Source organism: Nuphar pumila, chromosome 4, assembly GCF_984573655.1.
Source record: "Nuphar pumila chromosome 4, dmNupPumi1.hap1.1, whole genome shotgun sequence".
In the NCBI taxonomy this organism is placed as follows: domain Eukaryota; kingdom Viridiplantae; phylum Streptophyta; class Magnoliopsida; order Nymphaeales; family Nymphaeaceae; genus Nuphar; species Nuphar pumila.
Genome location: NC_143252.1, coordinates 10027048 through 10044479, shown reverse-complemented (window position 1 = coordinate 10044479; position 17432 = coordinate 10027048). Strand labels below are relative to the sequence as shown.

The window sequence follows — 17432 nt, the reverse complement described above, 5'->3', positions numbered from 1 at the left end:
ATGGTGACAAATAAAAATACGTGGGTTCAGACTTGAAGGTTCGATTAATACATGGACTTGAGTATAGTTTGTGAAATTTTATACCAAACCCAGACCCGACCCGAGTCAGGATTAAGACCCACAATTTTTCAATGTAAAAATGATAAAAAAATATTATTTACCGTGTATGGTCCGGGTCTGGTTCATGTATTCCTTATCGGATCAGAGTATGGTATGTTTTTATAGTAGACCCGATTAGACTCAAGTCCGGACCTGATACCATACCCGAAAATCTGTTTCAAGTCTGATTCCACTGAGTCTGAACCAAACCCGACCCGTTGACAACCCTGCTCGTGAGCCACCGCTCCTGAATTTACAATTATCTATTGCCTCACGTGATTCGATCTTGGGATCACAGCTGTATTAAAAAGACAACAAATCTCTCTCTCTCTCTCTCTCTCTCTATATATATATATATATATATATAGAGAGAGAGAGAGAGAGAGAGAGAGAATCAAAATCAAGTATTTAAGGAAAAGTGAAGAAGAACAATCTTTCTTTGTTTCGAATTCCTAAAGATACATGGTTTCTTGAAATACTCCCGGATGTCACGGGGTAATGGGGGGAGGGAGGGATTCCCACAATTAATTCCCATTAATCAAGATCTCCAATTCTACTTTTTTCGTGTGATCAAACTGACCCCCCAACTGAACGGCTTTTGGGTGTTAAAAGATCATTATAGTCACTTCAAGAGTTCAGAGGACAATTGCAGATCCAGACAGACCTTCAACAATATCTTCTGCATATCTGCAGAGCATCAGCAAAGACTATCTTCCTCGACACTGCCTCCCACCACATGCTTGGCCCAGTTTGGTTATATGGCACCTCAGTCTCTTCACATCTGATGCCCGAAGAGGCTTCAGTATGAACTCCTTTGCCCCACCTTCCAAACATCTGCAGATTTTTGTGCCACAGTAATTTTGTCAGCCATAACTAAGTAACCAAGCTCTCAAAATTACCCTTACCGGTCCCTGGTCGGGTGTTGTCCCACATTTGATACACAGAGACAAGACCACTGTTATCAAACGCCATGGGTACGTGACCTAGCCAATCACATGAGAGCATTGCATGGGGCCCACAGCTCCATAGCGAAGGCCCCACATGGAATGCCGTCATGTGACTGCTTGTGTCAAATAGCCATGGCACTTGGCCGCTCTCTTGATCCGTGCTCTCCTTAGGGCATGTTTGCATCCCAGGACGTGGTCGTTCTGAAGTCCCCACTTTTTGGAACAGAACAGGCCCAGCAGGGCTGTTTTGTCCCAGCACGCAAACATAGAACAAGCCGCCGGTGGGGATCACTGTGTTTCCCGGCGGGTTTTGTCCTGCGTTTAGAACGCACCTTAAAAAAAAAAAGCAAGGGCTCTATATCAGTAATGTGATTATTTTACCTGTTGATTCTTGTGGGGACATTCTCAGATGACATTATCACAACAGGAATTTCCCTTAGGGCTGAGGATTCCTGCATGGTGATTAATGAATTGTTTTGAGATGGGGGAATAAAGATGTTGGTTCTTATTATATAGCTGTATGAGACCAAAAGCATGGTATAATATGTATGGATATGCATTAAAAGCAGGGAACAGATAGGTCAGAATCCATCTTTTTATACCTTGACTCGCTTTAGCAGGTCGTATCCTGTCATGCCAGGCATTTGATAGTCTGTAATTATCAAATTCACCTTTGAGCCCTGAAAGTTCAATAAAGAAAGGAAGTTAATTTAAATAATAAATGAATAAGAAAAGGTCATCTATGGGCATTTAAAATAAGAATCAGAGTATCAAGAAAATAAAATAAGAATCAGAACAAAAACCAACGTTGATAGCAATGATACTGCTATATCTAGGGCTACCCAGAAAGGAAAAATTTGATTTTCAAAAATTCAGACGAGGAAATGTCAACGTGGTTTGCACAAAAGGCATCCAACAGATGAATCGGGTGTGATCTAGGTGATAGCCAAAGAGTGGGAATTCCTTGGGGCAAGGAGCAAAGCCCACAGAGTTTTAAGTACGGCCAGCAGAGCCAGATCTGCTAGGTCTCTGATCCTGTGGGCGGTTTCTTCACGTAAATATCAAAAAAAAAATGAATGGGTGTGAGAAAAGTTTAAGGCTTAGGCTTTTGTTCAAATTTCAAAAAAAATGTCTTTTTTTAAATTTCACATTGAAACCTACGTTAACAGAACAACACTATTCCTTAAAAAGACCCACAGTGCACAACATAGATTCCTTCGTAATAAAGTATCATAAACACCCTTCACCGAATATGCTTCTTTTGCAACTGAAACCACTGTACAAAGCATCCAGTTCCAAACCCTTAAACAGAGGTTTCCAAATTACCATAAGGCCCTGTTTGGAAACTCTTAGCTAGGATGGGAAGTGGCAGCTGACAAATCCTGATTTCATGATTTAGTGTAAATACAATGCCACTTTCCATTCCAAATGGATTAACTCCCACCCCAGCTACCAGTTTCTAAACAGCCACCAGGTTCTATTTTGACCAACCTTTTGCCAAATGGATGAACTCCTATCTCATTTCATAGATTTCAAACTAGACCTAAAATAATTTGGTTTGAAGGTTTGACTTCTCTTGATTAGTTTCTATACCATGATATATATAATGTTTGCAAAACTCATGGGTAAGGAACACAGTGAAACATATAATATATTTATTTTTCAGCCTTTTTTGCAGATCTGACCCGTAGCTGCCTACCAACTTTCTAGCCTACCGAAATTTGGAAGGATTTTTTATTTTTTCTAAAATCTGACCATACAGATGTGATGCAAATGCTATAGAAATCTACTCTTGGATCGTCGGAGTCTGACAAGAATTTATAAGATTTAAAAATCAACTGTTTACAATTTTCAAAAAATATTCAATGGTAAAAAATAATCTTTTTTTTTATTAAGAAACATGATCAAAGTTGTGAAACTGCCTCTGTACAGGAAATATGAGTGAGAGATAAACATTGGTGCAAATTAACTATACTGAACACATAGGCAAGGTCAGATTTGTGAAAAACAACCAGAAAACAATGATTCGGTGGTAGGATAAAAAAAGTGGTAGGCTGCTACCACTTTTCACGCACACACACACACACACACACACACACACATATATATATATATAGATAGATAGATAGAGAGAGAGGCTAACCTTAGCATCTTGTCCCAGATACTCTAATGCCTTTGGTCCACTCTCGGCTGTGGTCACTGCACAAGTAGACAAAGCATGAAGCTGTTTGTGTGTGCAACCAAAAACAAAAAGTTATGCATGCAATATATGCGTCTGATAATGAAACCGCTGAAAACCATCTCTCTCTCTCAACATAAGAACTGAATGAGACGTGTAGGAAAGGAACTCACCCTTATAAGAAGAATTCCTCAGCAAATTCTCAATGAACTTCCTGTCGATGAGACTGTCATCAACAGCCAGCACATGAGGCTCGTCTTCGTCACACAACCCTTTGGGGGATGAACTAGAAGCAGAACAAGCCGTCCCCTTCATACTTTCTTGCAATCAAAGAAGACCAACAAGCCCAAAATAGACGATCCACCAAGCCCCAACAAACCAGTCAAGACAGAAAACTCTCCCTCTCTCTCTCTCAACACACAAAACAAACAATCCACCAGCCACCCAAACTCTCTCGCACCTCACAAAAAGAAACAAATCTCCAATCACCCACCTAAGAAGTCAGGCGAGAAAATCTCTCTCTCTCTCTCTCTCTCTCTCTCTCTCTCTCTCTCTCTCTCTCTCTCTCTCTCTCTCTCCAAGACCAGCAAAGAATGATGACCCCAACAACTCTCTCAGAGAGAGAATTGCCAAATGGGAGAAAGTAAGCTTCCCACAGAACCTCTCTCCCTCTAGACCAAGCACACTACAAGACCAGAAAAGGATAATGACCCTCAACAACTCTCTCAGATAAGGAAAATTGCTAAATGGGAGAAAGTAAGCTCCCCACGGAACCTCTCTCTCTCTCTCTCTCTCTCTCACACACACACACAGGCAACGGAGTTGAGATGGGAGGGGAGTGAGCGGCAGTGTGTGTTTTTATAAGGGGGAAAAAATTTAAGATGGGCAGAAATCGGATCACAGATATTTCGTGATATTTTTTCTTCACAGGAGTCTGCCAACACAGGGAACCAAATCTCCGGATATAATATTCGCTCGATCTCCAACTCACTCTTCATATTTTGCACTCTATCCCTCTTGATTTCATCCATTATTTCCTTTTGCTTTTTACTCTCCCATTATGACCCACATGCCCCTTATTTCTTTACAGCCCAACTATTTCACCTTTTACCCTCTCTACCTTTAGTAATTTCAAAACCTCACCCCCATTTTATTAATTTGGCTGCTTAAGGCTGTAATATTTGACTCTTTGGTGCTAGGGATGTCAATGAGTCGGATTCCGATATCTCACCAAATTTGATTCCATTTAGTTGCATTTGGTAAGCCAAAACCAAAAATCTAAACCAAATAATTGGATGCCGATATGGTTTTCATTTTTTCCTAGCCAATCTGACAAATATCTAAATTTGACGGCCGAATCTGTTTGCATGTCAAAGATTGGATCTGGTATGAGCTTTTTACCATCCAAATCAGAATCCAAATTCGAATTGGTTTAGCCAACATCTGATTAGTCAAATATGGTATTGACCACATGTGAACCAAATCCGAACTGCTTACATCTCCATTTGGTGCATTCTTCTTATTCGGGTTCGGGCTAACTTGACCTGAATTAGCCCAGAGGATATCTTGTTTGGTCCGATGCAGAAGCTTAGGATACATGATTCTTGTGATTGGAGCAGAATCCTGCTTAATTGGCGTTGTTTTTATTATGTGATCTTGATTATTTGAGATTCCTCATATATAGGGAGCAAGAGAGATCATAAATCTGGGAACCGATCGGTTCGGATCTCGAATCCAAGGATTCAAATGCACCCATAAGTGATTAGGAATCGAACTGCTATATGGATCAAGACCTATCTGATATCACACTGTATCTGATTTTCTTTAGTTAGATTTGGTAAGCGGAAAACATATCTGATTATAATTGGATGCAGATATGAATTTTGATTTTTTTGCTACCGAATCCAACCGATATCCAAATTTGATGGATAGCAAAAGCCGATTAGTTGAATTTAAATTGGCCACATCTGACCCAATTCCGAACTGTTTGCATCCCAACATTTTTGCAAGCTTTTGGACCCAAATCCATTTAGGCAACTACTTTGAATAAATTAGGACAAAGAACTAACTCACAATGGGCTTGACTTAGTTAAGAGTTGTTGATAGTTAGAGACTCTTGAACTACTAGGGCCAACTAGCATCTTGTGGTTTGATTGAATCAGCCCTGACCACATCTAGTCTATGTCTAGGAGACTAGGCTGGTTTATTCAGACTCGTGCAAGGAATGAAAACTATCAACAGATGCAAAGGTATGATGATTTTATAAGGCTTGAAGTAGCTTGAACCATTTGAAATTGGGTTAGGTCAAGTCATGTTCTGAAGGAGGCAACTCTTTGGCTAACACATTGACTGGAAAAAAAAATCAGTCAATGGCTCAGTTGGTTCAGTTTGACTCTACCTATGAATTGGACATATTCAGTTCTATCAGCTGATCTATCTTGGTTCTTATAGTCATAGTAGAATCAAGTATGAGCATGCATAAAACTTAGTTGAGCCAGCCAAGCATTGGTCAGGGCCAAGACCAAGCCTCATCAAGGACGTGGAACGTGCTCCCAAGCAAGAACTCCTAACAGAGAATTCCATCCCCCCTCTTCTATTATCCTGTATATATGGATGTCACTGGCCAAGCTTTGAGTCAACCATGGACTTAGACTAAAAACTCACCAAGTTGTACTCATGCATTGGTCTAAAATAGGGTTAATTATGTGTACGTGTGTGCGCAAGTAGGTCCTAAACAATCTTATGTTCAAAATAGGGATGGCAGTGGACCAGCCCCACCCTGCCTCACACCAATTGGATCGGGGATGGAGGTTAAAATCAAAACCCATGCGGGAATGGAGGTCACACTTTCCACCACCCCACCCCATCCCCGTCCTCGATCCCCGCCACTCCCCGCCCCATCCCCCATCCTTCTTTAGAGATGGCGGTGGACCAAGGAGAAATAAGGCCCTACTCCGCCTCGCCCCATTTGGACTGGAGATGGAGGCAGAGATGAAGGTTAAAATCAAAACCTATGAGGGGATGAAGGGTGAGACAGGACAGGAGTGGAGACCTTGTCTCCCACCCCCGCCCCGGTCCACTGCCATCCCTAGTTCAAAACCATACCAAAAGGCCTAAAAGAATATATGCATAGGCCAAAAACACATGTATAGGTATGCACTTAATTTATATATATATATATATATATATATGCAATTTACTTGGTAGAAAACATGCTTGCACATTTCAATATCAATAAAAATTCCATGGATCATATATATCTTACTAAAACTTGATGATAAAAAATCAAATTCTAATCGAATCAATTGAAAGTGGATCATATCAAACTAAAACTGGATGGTGAAAAAAATCAAATTCTCTAGTTGAAAGTGTGTTTTTTTGGTAAACAAACAATGGCAAATATATATGCAGGTGCAGGTGTAGATTAAGCAAAAAAAATGCTTGCAACTATATTTTTTTAAAGTGTTTATATATATAGAGAGAGAGAGAGTAATGGGTTCATGCTAAACCCATTTGGTATAAATGGGTTTTTCAGGCTTCTCCGGTGCTTTTTATGCAGCTCCGTCCCCATAAATGTGTTGGGCATGGTCGATTTGCTAAGAATCCACACTTGGATCACGTGTTTTCAATGAAAAAAATAATGTTTGGAGCCTTAAAAATTTACAAAGATTTTGGTTGATTTTTTTAACTTTATAAAAACCCACCCATGTGTTGGAATCAAACTCTTCAAGAGCTGATCCCTATAAAATCAAGAAAATACGGTCAGAATTTAAAAATGAAATAAAAAAACCCCGAAAACCCATTTAGCATTCTGTTTACCACCAAATGAGTTTAGCACATACCCATTACTCTCCCTCTCTCTCTCTCTCTCTCTATATATATATATATATAGATATATATATATATATATATATAGATATATAGATATATATATAGATATATATATGTGGTTTATATTTGGTAATAATGAAAGTATATAACTATTGAGCTAGAAATCATAAGTGCAACTTTTATTAGCTTAATTTGGCCATATAGACAAGTTCAACATGGTTTGTTTACCAAGGATCCAACCTTGGATTGTGGCTTGTAAAATAAGATTTTTTGAGTTGTAAAACTTTGGTATATTGTGGGTAATTGTTTTTTTTGTTTTTCGAAAGAGAGGAAGATGTTGCATTACCAAACTTCAAATCAAAGAAGAAAAAAGATCCAAGTTACAAGAGAACATGAGCCATAACCAGTGAAGATCAATGAAAACCCATTTTAGGCCAGCCATATAAAAGATGTTGATGATCTCCACAAAAGACCAATCTATGATATTGCCTAATGGACTTTGCCCCGATTAGAACATCCCTAGCTCAAGATTGGCTTTTAACCAGAATATAAGAGTCGGCAGTTGTAAAAGAGAAATTGAAAGAAGGGGCACTCCCAAAACAAATGAAACCCATTCTCTTCAGCACCGTCACCACACATGAAATACCTACTCAGCTACTGCAATCCCCATTTCTGCAAGTTTTTCTAGGTCTGAAGCCTATCCAAAAGCACCAACCAAGCAAAAATTTTGGACTTAGGAGAGGGTCCAAGGCCCCAAATACAACGATCTAGTAGGATAGACATACCTAGGGACAGAAGAGAGTAGTGATTGGCAGCAGTGAATGCATCATCATTGGTGCAAGTCCATTGAATCCGAGCTGAGTTGTTAGCATCCATGACAATTTTGGCTTTGAAGTCTAAAGATTTGATCTAGTTGGTCTAAGTGGTAGATGCCACAAAGAGTTGGTCTCATATTTAGTACAAAAAAGGCTTATGAGACTGGTACAGAGTTGTCAGTAAAGAAAGCAGGAGCAGGAAGTGATTCGGGATGCGGGAAGCGAAAGCGAGAAGCGCAGGACAACTTATAAGCGAAGCAAAAATCGTCTCGAAAGTGACTTAAAAAGCAAACCGAAAGGGACGTAGGAAATGACCTAGGAAGTGAGGGAGAGGTGAAAGAGAAGCAAAAAAAAAAGAAAAATCAAAATAAAAGCACAAAAAAAGAAGCGAGCTTTCCATTTAGGAGAAGCGAACTTCCCCTAAATGAAAAGTGCACTTCTCAACACATTTTAGAAGCGCCACATTTTGTACTTCTGAAACGTGCTTTAGGAAAGCATGCTTCCCCATGCCTTATGGTGCTTCTGATAACTCTGGATTGATATAGATTCAATAGAAGAAAAATTTCACAATCAATGCATCAACAATGAAAATTTAGTGCATCTAAGTAAGCAAATGCTCAAGCCCCCCCACGATGGGTAGGTTGTGTTACTGCTTGCTAATTCACCAAGTGCTTTACATCCAAAGTCACATGATTCAAAACTTATTTCTTAATAAATAAACATTATAGATGGCATTCATATGATTCTATTTAAGAAAAAAAAAATTAAATAATGTGTAAATAAAGTGATTTTTACTCATTAGTTTTATACTTTCATTAGTACCAAATGTGTGTTTATGTTAAGCTGCTACTATGTGGTTATATAAAACTCAAGTTTACTCTTTTATTTAACAATAAGTTAAGGGTCATGTTAAGGTTGAATGGAATAGCTGGACAATTAGGTCGCATTGTCATAATTGAGGGGTTTTAGGTTCAAATCATACAAGGATTATTCCTTAGCTTGCCTATCAAAATTATCTTGAGGCTTCACATTGGAAAGCAACACTTGGTGCAAAAACTATTGCTTCACATTTCTTACTTTGTGTACAAGTATATTATTATCCATTGGTAACCTTGATTTTCAGGTTTTATTATGATACATTCTTAATTTTTATGAATCTGTTAATATGACCATAAGTGGGAAAGTAAAATTGATTCCCTTATGGGTTGTGCTAGGTCAACTCTTTTTTTTTATGGAAAAAAATCAAGTCCACATTACAGATCATTTTTGGAAAATAACATAACCTCATTTTGAGAATATTTGAAAACAAGGGCAAATTTGCATATGTTGTAGCTTATTCAAGCTTGCTTTCCAAAAACTATTCTTTGAATGCCACCAATCTCAAACATAAATCATTGGACATGCCTATCAAAATCTGACTAGAGTGGGGCACATGCCATATCCAAACTCAGGTAGTAGAGGAAAACTTTGAATGCACGGACATAACAACATGCTTGTTTGGACACTGTTGGTCGGGCATGAAGGTGTCCTGGACAACTTGAGTTTTTGTCCCAATTGCTCTGCTGTTTTTTTTTTGTTTTGTTTTTTTTTTTTGTCTTTATCTCAAATGTCTCAGACACCACTGCTCCAGTGGAGAGGTAGAGCACCACAGGGGACTTAAAAGGTGTCTCACTGGAAGCATGGGACATCATGTTTCAGGCGTCCCATGCATCTGTCGTTTGTGTTGGTCATGTGTGTGTGTGTGTGGTGGGGGTGGGGGGGGGGGGGGGGGGGGGGATAGCATCCTGCAAATGCATTCAAAAAAACTCTTAAAGTACACTTAAATATGAGGATTTCTTGTTTAATGGAAGAGGGTCTGACGACAAATATGTAGATTTGAGATCCTTAGATATCAAATCCTCAAGATCTTTAAATGTTAGATATGAGTTCTGAGGGTCTCAAATGCACCGGGTTTGTTTGTTTAGGAGGTGATATATGAGAGGAATTGATGGAAATGATTTGAAAGGAATCTAAGACAAAATCATAAAGAAGGATTTGAGAGGAATCTTTTGTTTTGGAAGCACATTATTCGAGGTTTCCAAGGAACAATCCTTTTCAAAGATGGATTCAACAATTATCTTCTTTTGTAGAAAAATTCAAAACAAAAAATTGAAAGGAATTGGCTGATGTGGATTTTCTTCTAATTTTTGCAATTCCATAAATTCTTTTGATCCAAACAATATATTGTAGTAACCACTCTAATTCAGGTTCTCCAATTCCTACTTCCCTAACAGACCCAATGGCGTGTTTGGTTTCATCCATAATTGCACCCAATTCCTTGAATCTGATCCACCTTTTGCATAGTCTTGTGACTGAAAATAGTTTGTCGACAAATTGTTGTTTGTTGCTCTGTTCCTCAGCAGCTACATTCTTTAGAAAGAACTTCGCTAAGCCACTATCTTGTTTGGTTTGACCTTCAATACCTATTCATGGTCACTTTGTTGATTTCTTAGATGAACAACACAAATGAAAGGATTTTTTTTTGACACATAAAGTAGTGATTTTTCATGAAAACCCAAGACAAAATTGGATCAATACTACATCACAACTCTCGATATTCATTTGAATGATTTGAGATTCAGATTAGGGATGGTAGTGGACCGAGGCGAGAGCGGGGGACAAGGTCTCTACCCCCACCACCATCTCAAAATTCTGCCCTCCATCCCGCCTCCATAACTGCACGGATTTTTATTTTAACCTCCATTCTTGCATCCATCCCGTTTCATGTGCTCCATTCTCGGTCTAAATGGGGCGAGGCGGGGTAGGGCCCCGTTTCTCCCGGATCCACTGCCATCCTTAAAGGCATTTTAGTTACTTTACTAACAGAGATCGGGAATAAGGCGGGGCGGGGCAGGGGAAAGTGTAAGTCCATCCCCGCCTCCATCCCCACATGGGTTTTGATTTTAACCTTCATCCTTGCCTCCATCCCTGGTTCGAACAGGGTGAGGCAGGGCGGGGGCCATTTTCCTTCGATACGCTGCCATCCCTAATTCAGATATTACATATACATGTATTTTTGTTGCCAACACCTTTTCATTCCCCAAATCATCAAGGCTAAAGATATGAAAATTGTACATGAAACATGAATATTTGGTACACGTTTTTTGGTTTTAAAGATATGAGGTTCAACGTTTGTTTACATCTGTTTTTGGCTTGATTTCCAAACCAAATTCAATATTCAGATGACATGTTTGCAATGCCATGTGATTGTTGGATTTTTTCAAGATTTTATGATTATAAATTTACAATCACAACACTTTCTCAAGGTTAGTAAAACTATCAAGCCCGAACACAAGGTTCAACTCACTTCAACTTGAGAGAGCTCATCTATATATATATATATATATATATATATAAGAGCCTCATGCATCAGATGTGCAGCCTTGCACTGTGGGTTGACATTTAGCAACTGTTTTGGACGGCCGCTAAAGAGGAAAAAATTGCATCGTTGATCGCGTGCGCAATCAGTATCGCAAAAAACCTGTCTGAATTTGGTCAGATTTTTTAGGTGTGTGTGTGGTAATGGGTACGTGCTAAAGATTTTTTCAGGTTTTTTTGTTTTATTTTGAAATTTTGACTGTACAGATGTGATCTATGTAATTGATTTTATAGGGATCAGCTCTTGAAGTGTTTTATTCCTAGACATGGATGGGTTTTTATAACATTGGAAAAATAAATGGTCCAAAAAACTTTGTAAATTTTTTTTCATTGAAAATAAAAGAACCAAGTGTGGATTCCTTGTAAATCGACCATGCCCAACACATTTATGGAGTCAGAATTGCAAAAAAAAAAATATGAGAAGAGCATAAAAATTCATTTAGTCCATTACTATATATATATATATATATAGAGAGAGAGAGAGAGAGAGCATCCAACAATCGATAATAATTGACAGTGTTCCTTATCTAACAATCGAGTTTTTCATTGATCTGACTTCACATATTAGATTTTTATCATTAGTTTAGTCAATCACATGTTTTGGATTATAAATTTTCAATGTTTAGGTATATTTTTTTAAAGTTCTAAAGATCAGGGCCGACAATGCTTTATATTGTAAAGTTTTAAACGGCATTGTGAGTAATAGATTTTTCACATTTCAAAAAACATGCCTGTATATCGTAAAGTCTTCGTGTAAAGCATATTTCTTGCTGAATAAATTATAAAGAACAAATATATGATGTTCAATCGATGAGATGCTCAAGCATTAGAGAAGGGGAACCATTCGATTGTCGTTGGTTGTAGATTTTGGACCTTCGGTTGAATGGTCCCCCTTCATATATATATATATATATATAAAGAGAATGACACAGAGAAAATACATACATAAAATATTCACTATTATATAAAAATATGTATTTTAAGTATAATATATATATATATATATATATACATGTAATATTTTTTGCAATGATGAGACGAGCTCAAGCTAGGCTCTGCTACACGGCAATCACGTTAATGAACCGAGCCTGAACATTCCCTATTCTGTTAGTTCGGCTCATTTACCAGCCCAAAGTGAAATATGATGGGCCGGGTTTGTCGGGCCCTGTGTAAATTACACAAGAACTTGGCGGGGCTGAACTGCATTTTGCAGTTCATGCCTGACCCTTATGGGCCGGGTACCAGACAGCCAGTTGGGCACCCGGCCTGATGGCTACCCCTAATGAGATCCTATGTTTGCATCATTGAAAGATCATGAGCCCTACGACCAGATCTGTTTAGGGTTGCACACAGGCCAGTTTCAGGAAGGAGAATTTGCAAAATTTAGTTGTCCAGCATCGGATCCAACTCCCCGATGTATTTTAGGATCCGAAATCCGAACAGTTTGCATCCCTAGATCTCTGATGCATTTTAAATGCGCCATTAATCCGTAATATGACAAATCTCATGGACCAAACCGATATACGTTTGTGGACAATGCCTTGCGATGAAAAAATTTAAAGGTGGGCCCCACAAGAAATTCCAGCCCCTTTTATGGGGGATTGCATTGACATTCATATTTGGGGGCAATGTTGTCATTCCCAAGAGATTGAAGGGCACAACGGATATTTTGGTGATTTGGGAGAGGGTGTGGGACGATCAAATCTGGACCTGTCTCGCAGATTTGAAGAATCGCAGCACTGAACCCAATCTGAGTTTGGTTTGGGAAAAACGTGTCTTTTAGTGGTTTATTTTTACAATTTTACCCTTGAATTTTTTAAGATTCATCAACATATCCCTCCCTCCCGTGTGCGGGCCGTCGCTTGTTTGGGAAAAGGTGGGCATGCACAGACAAAGTGGTACGTAGTCAGAAGATCTTCTTTGAATCTTAGGAGTATTTTAGTCTTTTTTATTTTTTTTTGGAAAAAGATGGCTTGACTCTTAATCGTGCTTAAGAATTAAGTCCTAATAAAAAATTTGCCATCTGTAAAGTCAAGTCCAACATTAACCTTTTTTTGACTTTAAACAAGGGACTGTTTGTACCGGACGAATGACATGGCGAAGCCTTGATCGCTAGGTTCTCTATGAAGTCAACGAATCATTTGACACCAAAAGTTTTTGCGGGCACTTGGCATCTTCCTATTTTTTTGGTTTTGGTCAATGGGGCTTGTCTTTTAATAACCCCATTATAGCTCACCTCCCAAAGAAAAACAATAAATTTCTTGGATATTGAGAATATCCGGTTTTGGGGGGAAATTTTGATGTTGATTCTCTGTGCAAACTGCAAAGCAAAGCCAGAAATCAAGCTCATGCCAAGCGTGCAAGGCTGGGGAGCACCATCGGATGCTTTCCCTTCCCTAGATGATGTTAACATGAGGATATTCTCATTAATAAATTATTATTAATGAATTAAAATGTCATGACAAAGTTGAAACTAGGGATGGCAATGGACCGGGGGAAAGCGGGGCCCCGCCTCGCCCCGTTTGGACCGGGGATGAAGGGTATGAAACGGGGATGGAGGCGGGGACGAAGGTTAAAATCCATCCCCGTCCGAGGGTGGAGGCGGGGATGGACGTGCACTTTTCCCCAGCCCGTCACGATTCCAGCCTCATCCCGCCCCAACCCCGCCCCGATCACTTTTCCCCGCAATATCCCCGCCCCGCCCAGCCTCATCCCCGTTTAAACCGGGGATGGAGGACATGAAATGGGGATGAAGGCGGGGATGGAGGATAAAATCCATTCCCTGCCGGGGATGGAGGATAAAATCTTGAGGCGGGGCAGGGGTGGAGACCTTGTCCCCCGCCCCGCCCCACTGCCATCCCAAGTTGAAACCCTAGTTGGTAGTAAACGGGTAGGTTTTGGTTCGAATGAAACCAGACTCAAACCAGATTTGAGATGATGGTATCAGGTTCAGACCCGGTCTAATAAGAATCGTAATAAGAGAAACCATACCTGAATCTTATAAGGACTACATGAACCAGACCTTGACCATACCCGATAAAATAATATTTTTTATCATTTTTACATTAAAAAAATACGGATCTTAATCGGAACTCTGGTCGGGCCTAGGTCTGGTATAAAATTTCACAAACCATACCCAGCTCCATGTATTAATTGGACCCTGGATCCGACCCAGACTCTAATTGGGTCTTCTTATTTATCACCTAACCCTCACCATATAGGGCTTGGTATGGGTTGGGTCGGCGTCAAACCCGACCCGTTGACACCCCTAGTTGGTAAGATAATAAGTAGCTTGCATGATTTTTTTTTATTCGTAATAGGTTAGCTAAGGAGTGGGAGTCTTTTTCCACGGCATAGTTGAAGGTGGGTGTACTATCTTAAACATTGTTTCTTTCATGCAACTTACATGGAAAGTGACCCAAGGGGTTTGGCGTATTGGGATGGGGCCTAGACAGTTTGATGAGCAGTCTAGGTTCAAATCCTAAGGGCGTCAACCCTTGTGTAAACCGAAGCTTTGGCGACTTCCTGGAGTCAATGGGTACGCCATCAGAGTTTTAGGCTAACATAGACAGAGACCATAAGAATGGCAGGCTGAGCCAGTGTGGCTAGGTCTTTAAACCTGAAGCTGTTTCTCCAAGTGAAAAAAAAACTTACATGGAAACTACCTCACTTTTTTCTACTACCAACCACCTGTTATACCATGAGATTTTCCTGAGAAATGAATTTCTGACATGGGGGCAAGGAATAACTAACAAAGTAAAACTCAAGCAATGACAAATTCACCCCAAAGGGGGTTGGAGTAGTGGGGTGGGGCCTTGGCTGCTAGACGGGCAATCAAGGTTCGATTCTCATGGTCGGCACCTCTCTGCACATGCCAACGCGTAGCATAGGCCCGGAAGGTAGGGGCCATAGCCTCAAAGTTTTATGTTGCCGACACGACGACGGTAAGTATGGCAGGCTGAGCCAACACAACTAGGTTTGACTGAGGTTTCTTCCAGTTATAAATTCAAAAAAGCAATAGCAAATTCATATTCAGTACGTTTTACATTTTTGAACCTTGTTGGATAGGTGGACTAAGAAATTAGAGATCCTTTAATTATTCCATGGCTAAAAATATATTCTACAGCCTCCTTCTGGGTTTAAACCCTAAATTAAAGCATTTAGTTGCTTGTCAAAGGATCTATTGGTTGATTTAAATTTTTTCCATCTTAAATGTTAAAGTTTCCCACCCAGACATCCAGCTCTATGCCCTACTTCAATCAACTCATGACTCAGCCAGGTTTTTAGGTAAGTTGCCAATGCCTTAGGTCATGAAAACAGATCAGATATGGGCCGGATCCTGCCTCGTCCGAAGCCAAGCCCGAATTTTGTACAGTAGATCCAAATCTAAGTCCTGATCCAAATGATATTTGATGAGTGATGACATAAAGATCAACATGTATTCGAAATATGTGTTGCAATACTGTAGCCATTAGAAGATGACTGAAATCAAGTTTTTTTACATGTAAAATGCTCAAATGATTGGATCAGATCCAAATCCAAATATAGAACCTGCTAAAAACATTGATCTAAATCCAATCCAAATCCAAAATTAACAGTGGATTTGGATAGTTCATTCATATATATATGTATAGATTCTTGGAGTATTGGTATATTAATGTGAAACAGTTCTTTTTAACCAACATGCTTGACTTGGGTGTTTCACATTTGAACGAAGCATGGGAAATTAGTCAATAGAGAAAATGAGCAGCAGTTGGCATTTGTTGGGGTGATTATATTTTGGAGATTTTTCAAGTTTGTATTTATTTTCCTTATAAAATTTCAACAGTGTGCTTGAAGTGTTTAACTGTTTCAGTCATGCTTCTTAGTCTTTATCTTGACTTGAATAATGGATATTGGACGGGGTGGAGGCAGGTTGGGGCTAGGGTGGGCAAAGGTTTACGCCTGGGTGGCCAATAGGGCTGCAAACCGATCGGATACCCTATCCGAGTCTGACGTGTTTTTTAGATATGGATCCTTTAAGTAAAATCCGAATATAGATTCGGATTGGATTCAGATACGTTCAATCGGATCACTTTCAGATTCGGATAAGCATTTTAAGTCGGATCAATAATTTATCCAAATCAAAATCCGAACCGAATGCATTTTTTACATGTAAATAGCTTGTTTTGTTCTATTTTTTCAGATCCAGTATTACCACATGTATTTCGGATTCAGATTCAATCAAACCTCCTTGGATGTGATTCAGATCTGGATCCGGATCTACTGTTTGCATTTTGGATTTGGATATAGCAGAATCCAGACCAAAACCGATCCGTTTGCACCCCTAAGTGTGCCTTAGAGAGCAACACTTGAAAAACAAGTGATTTCTATTTGGGGATTGAGAGAAAATTTTATTATTATCAAATGAAAACAACTACTGATCATGTGTTTCCTCAACTTTACAACAAAGTGACAATAGGAAAAAGCAAACCAAATATGCTCTAATAATAATATTCAATGGAGAGGGAATGAGAAAAAGATTTCCCAACTCCTTTTGCTGGCTTTGACAGCAACAAGTGTCCAAACCCATAATGGCTGACAGTAAAAATAAAAATAAAAATTTGGTGTGTGTGTGTGTGGGTGGGGGGGGGGGGAGGAGGTTGACACCCAAAGAAACCGCACCCGAAGACCAGATAGCACTGGTTTAGCCTGCCATACCTATGGTCATGCATAAAACTCCGAGGCTAGGACTTCTGTCCTTGAGGCCTATGCTACGCATTGGCTTGCGCAAAGGAGTGACACCCATGAGTCCAACCTTGACTGCCCGTCTAGCAGCTAAGGCCCACTCTACTATGCTAACCCCACTTGGGGCCTTTTGAATTAGCTTAGAATTGCAATTTTGAGAAAAATAGAAAAACCTTGACTAAAACTCTAAAACGATTAAGACCAGCAAAGTCCATAAGTTTCAAAGGAAAAAGCATTACCACTTGAAATGTCCCAAATCTTTGAACTTATGCTAGAACTTCTATGTGTGCAAAGTAAAGCACATCAACCGAATATCATGTTAATTTTTTATCTTAATGTTTCTAGAGGTCTATTAATGCTGAAAGAAAAAATGTCACAATAAATTAATTAAATATATAGCTTTTAGATATTATCATT

General features: G+C 39.4%; 1 protein-coding gene across 1 annotated transcript; it reads right to left on the bottom strand.

Moving 5' to 3' along the window:
• Nucleotides 1–593: 593 nt before the first annotated feature.
• LOC149839329 (two-component response regulator ORR3-like) lies at nucleotides 594–3540 on the bottom strand. The gene is made up of 5 exons (XM_090004845.1): nucleotides 3399–3540; nucleotides 3190–3245; nucleotides 1649–1726; nucleotides 1428–1498; nucleotides 594–933 (listed from the first exon to the last, which is right to left on the bottom strand). The coding sequence occupies exons 1-5, from the start codon at nucleotides 3538–3540 to the stop codon at nucleotides 807–809; spliced, it is 474 nt and encodes a 157-aa protein (XP_089860971.1). The 3' UTR covers nucleotides 594–806.
• Between the last annotated feature and the right edge of the window lie 13892 nt (nucleotides 3541–17432).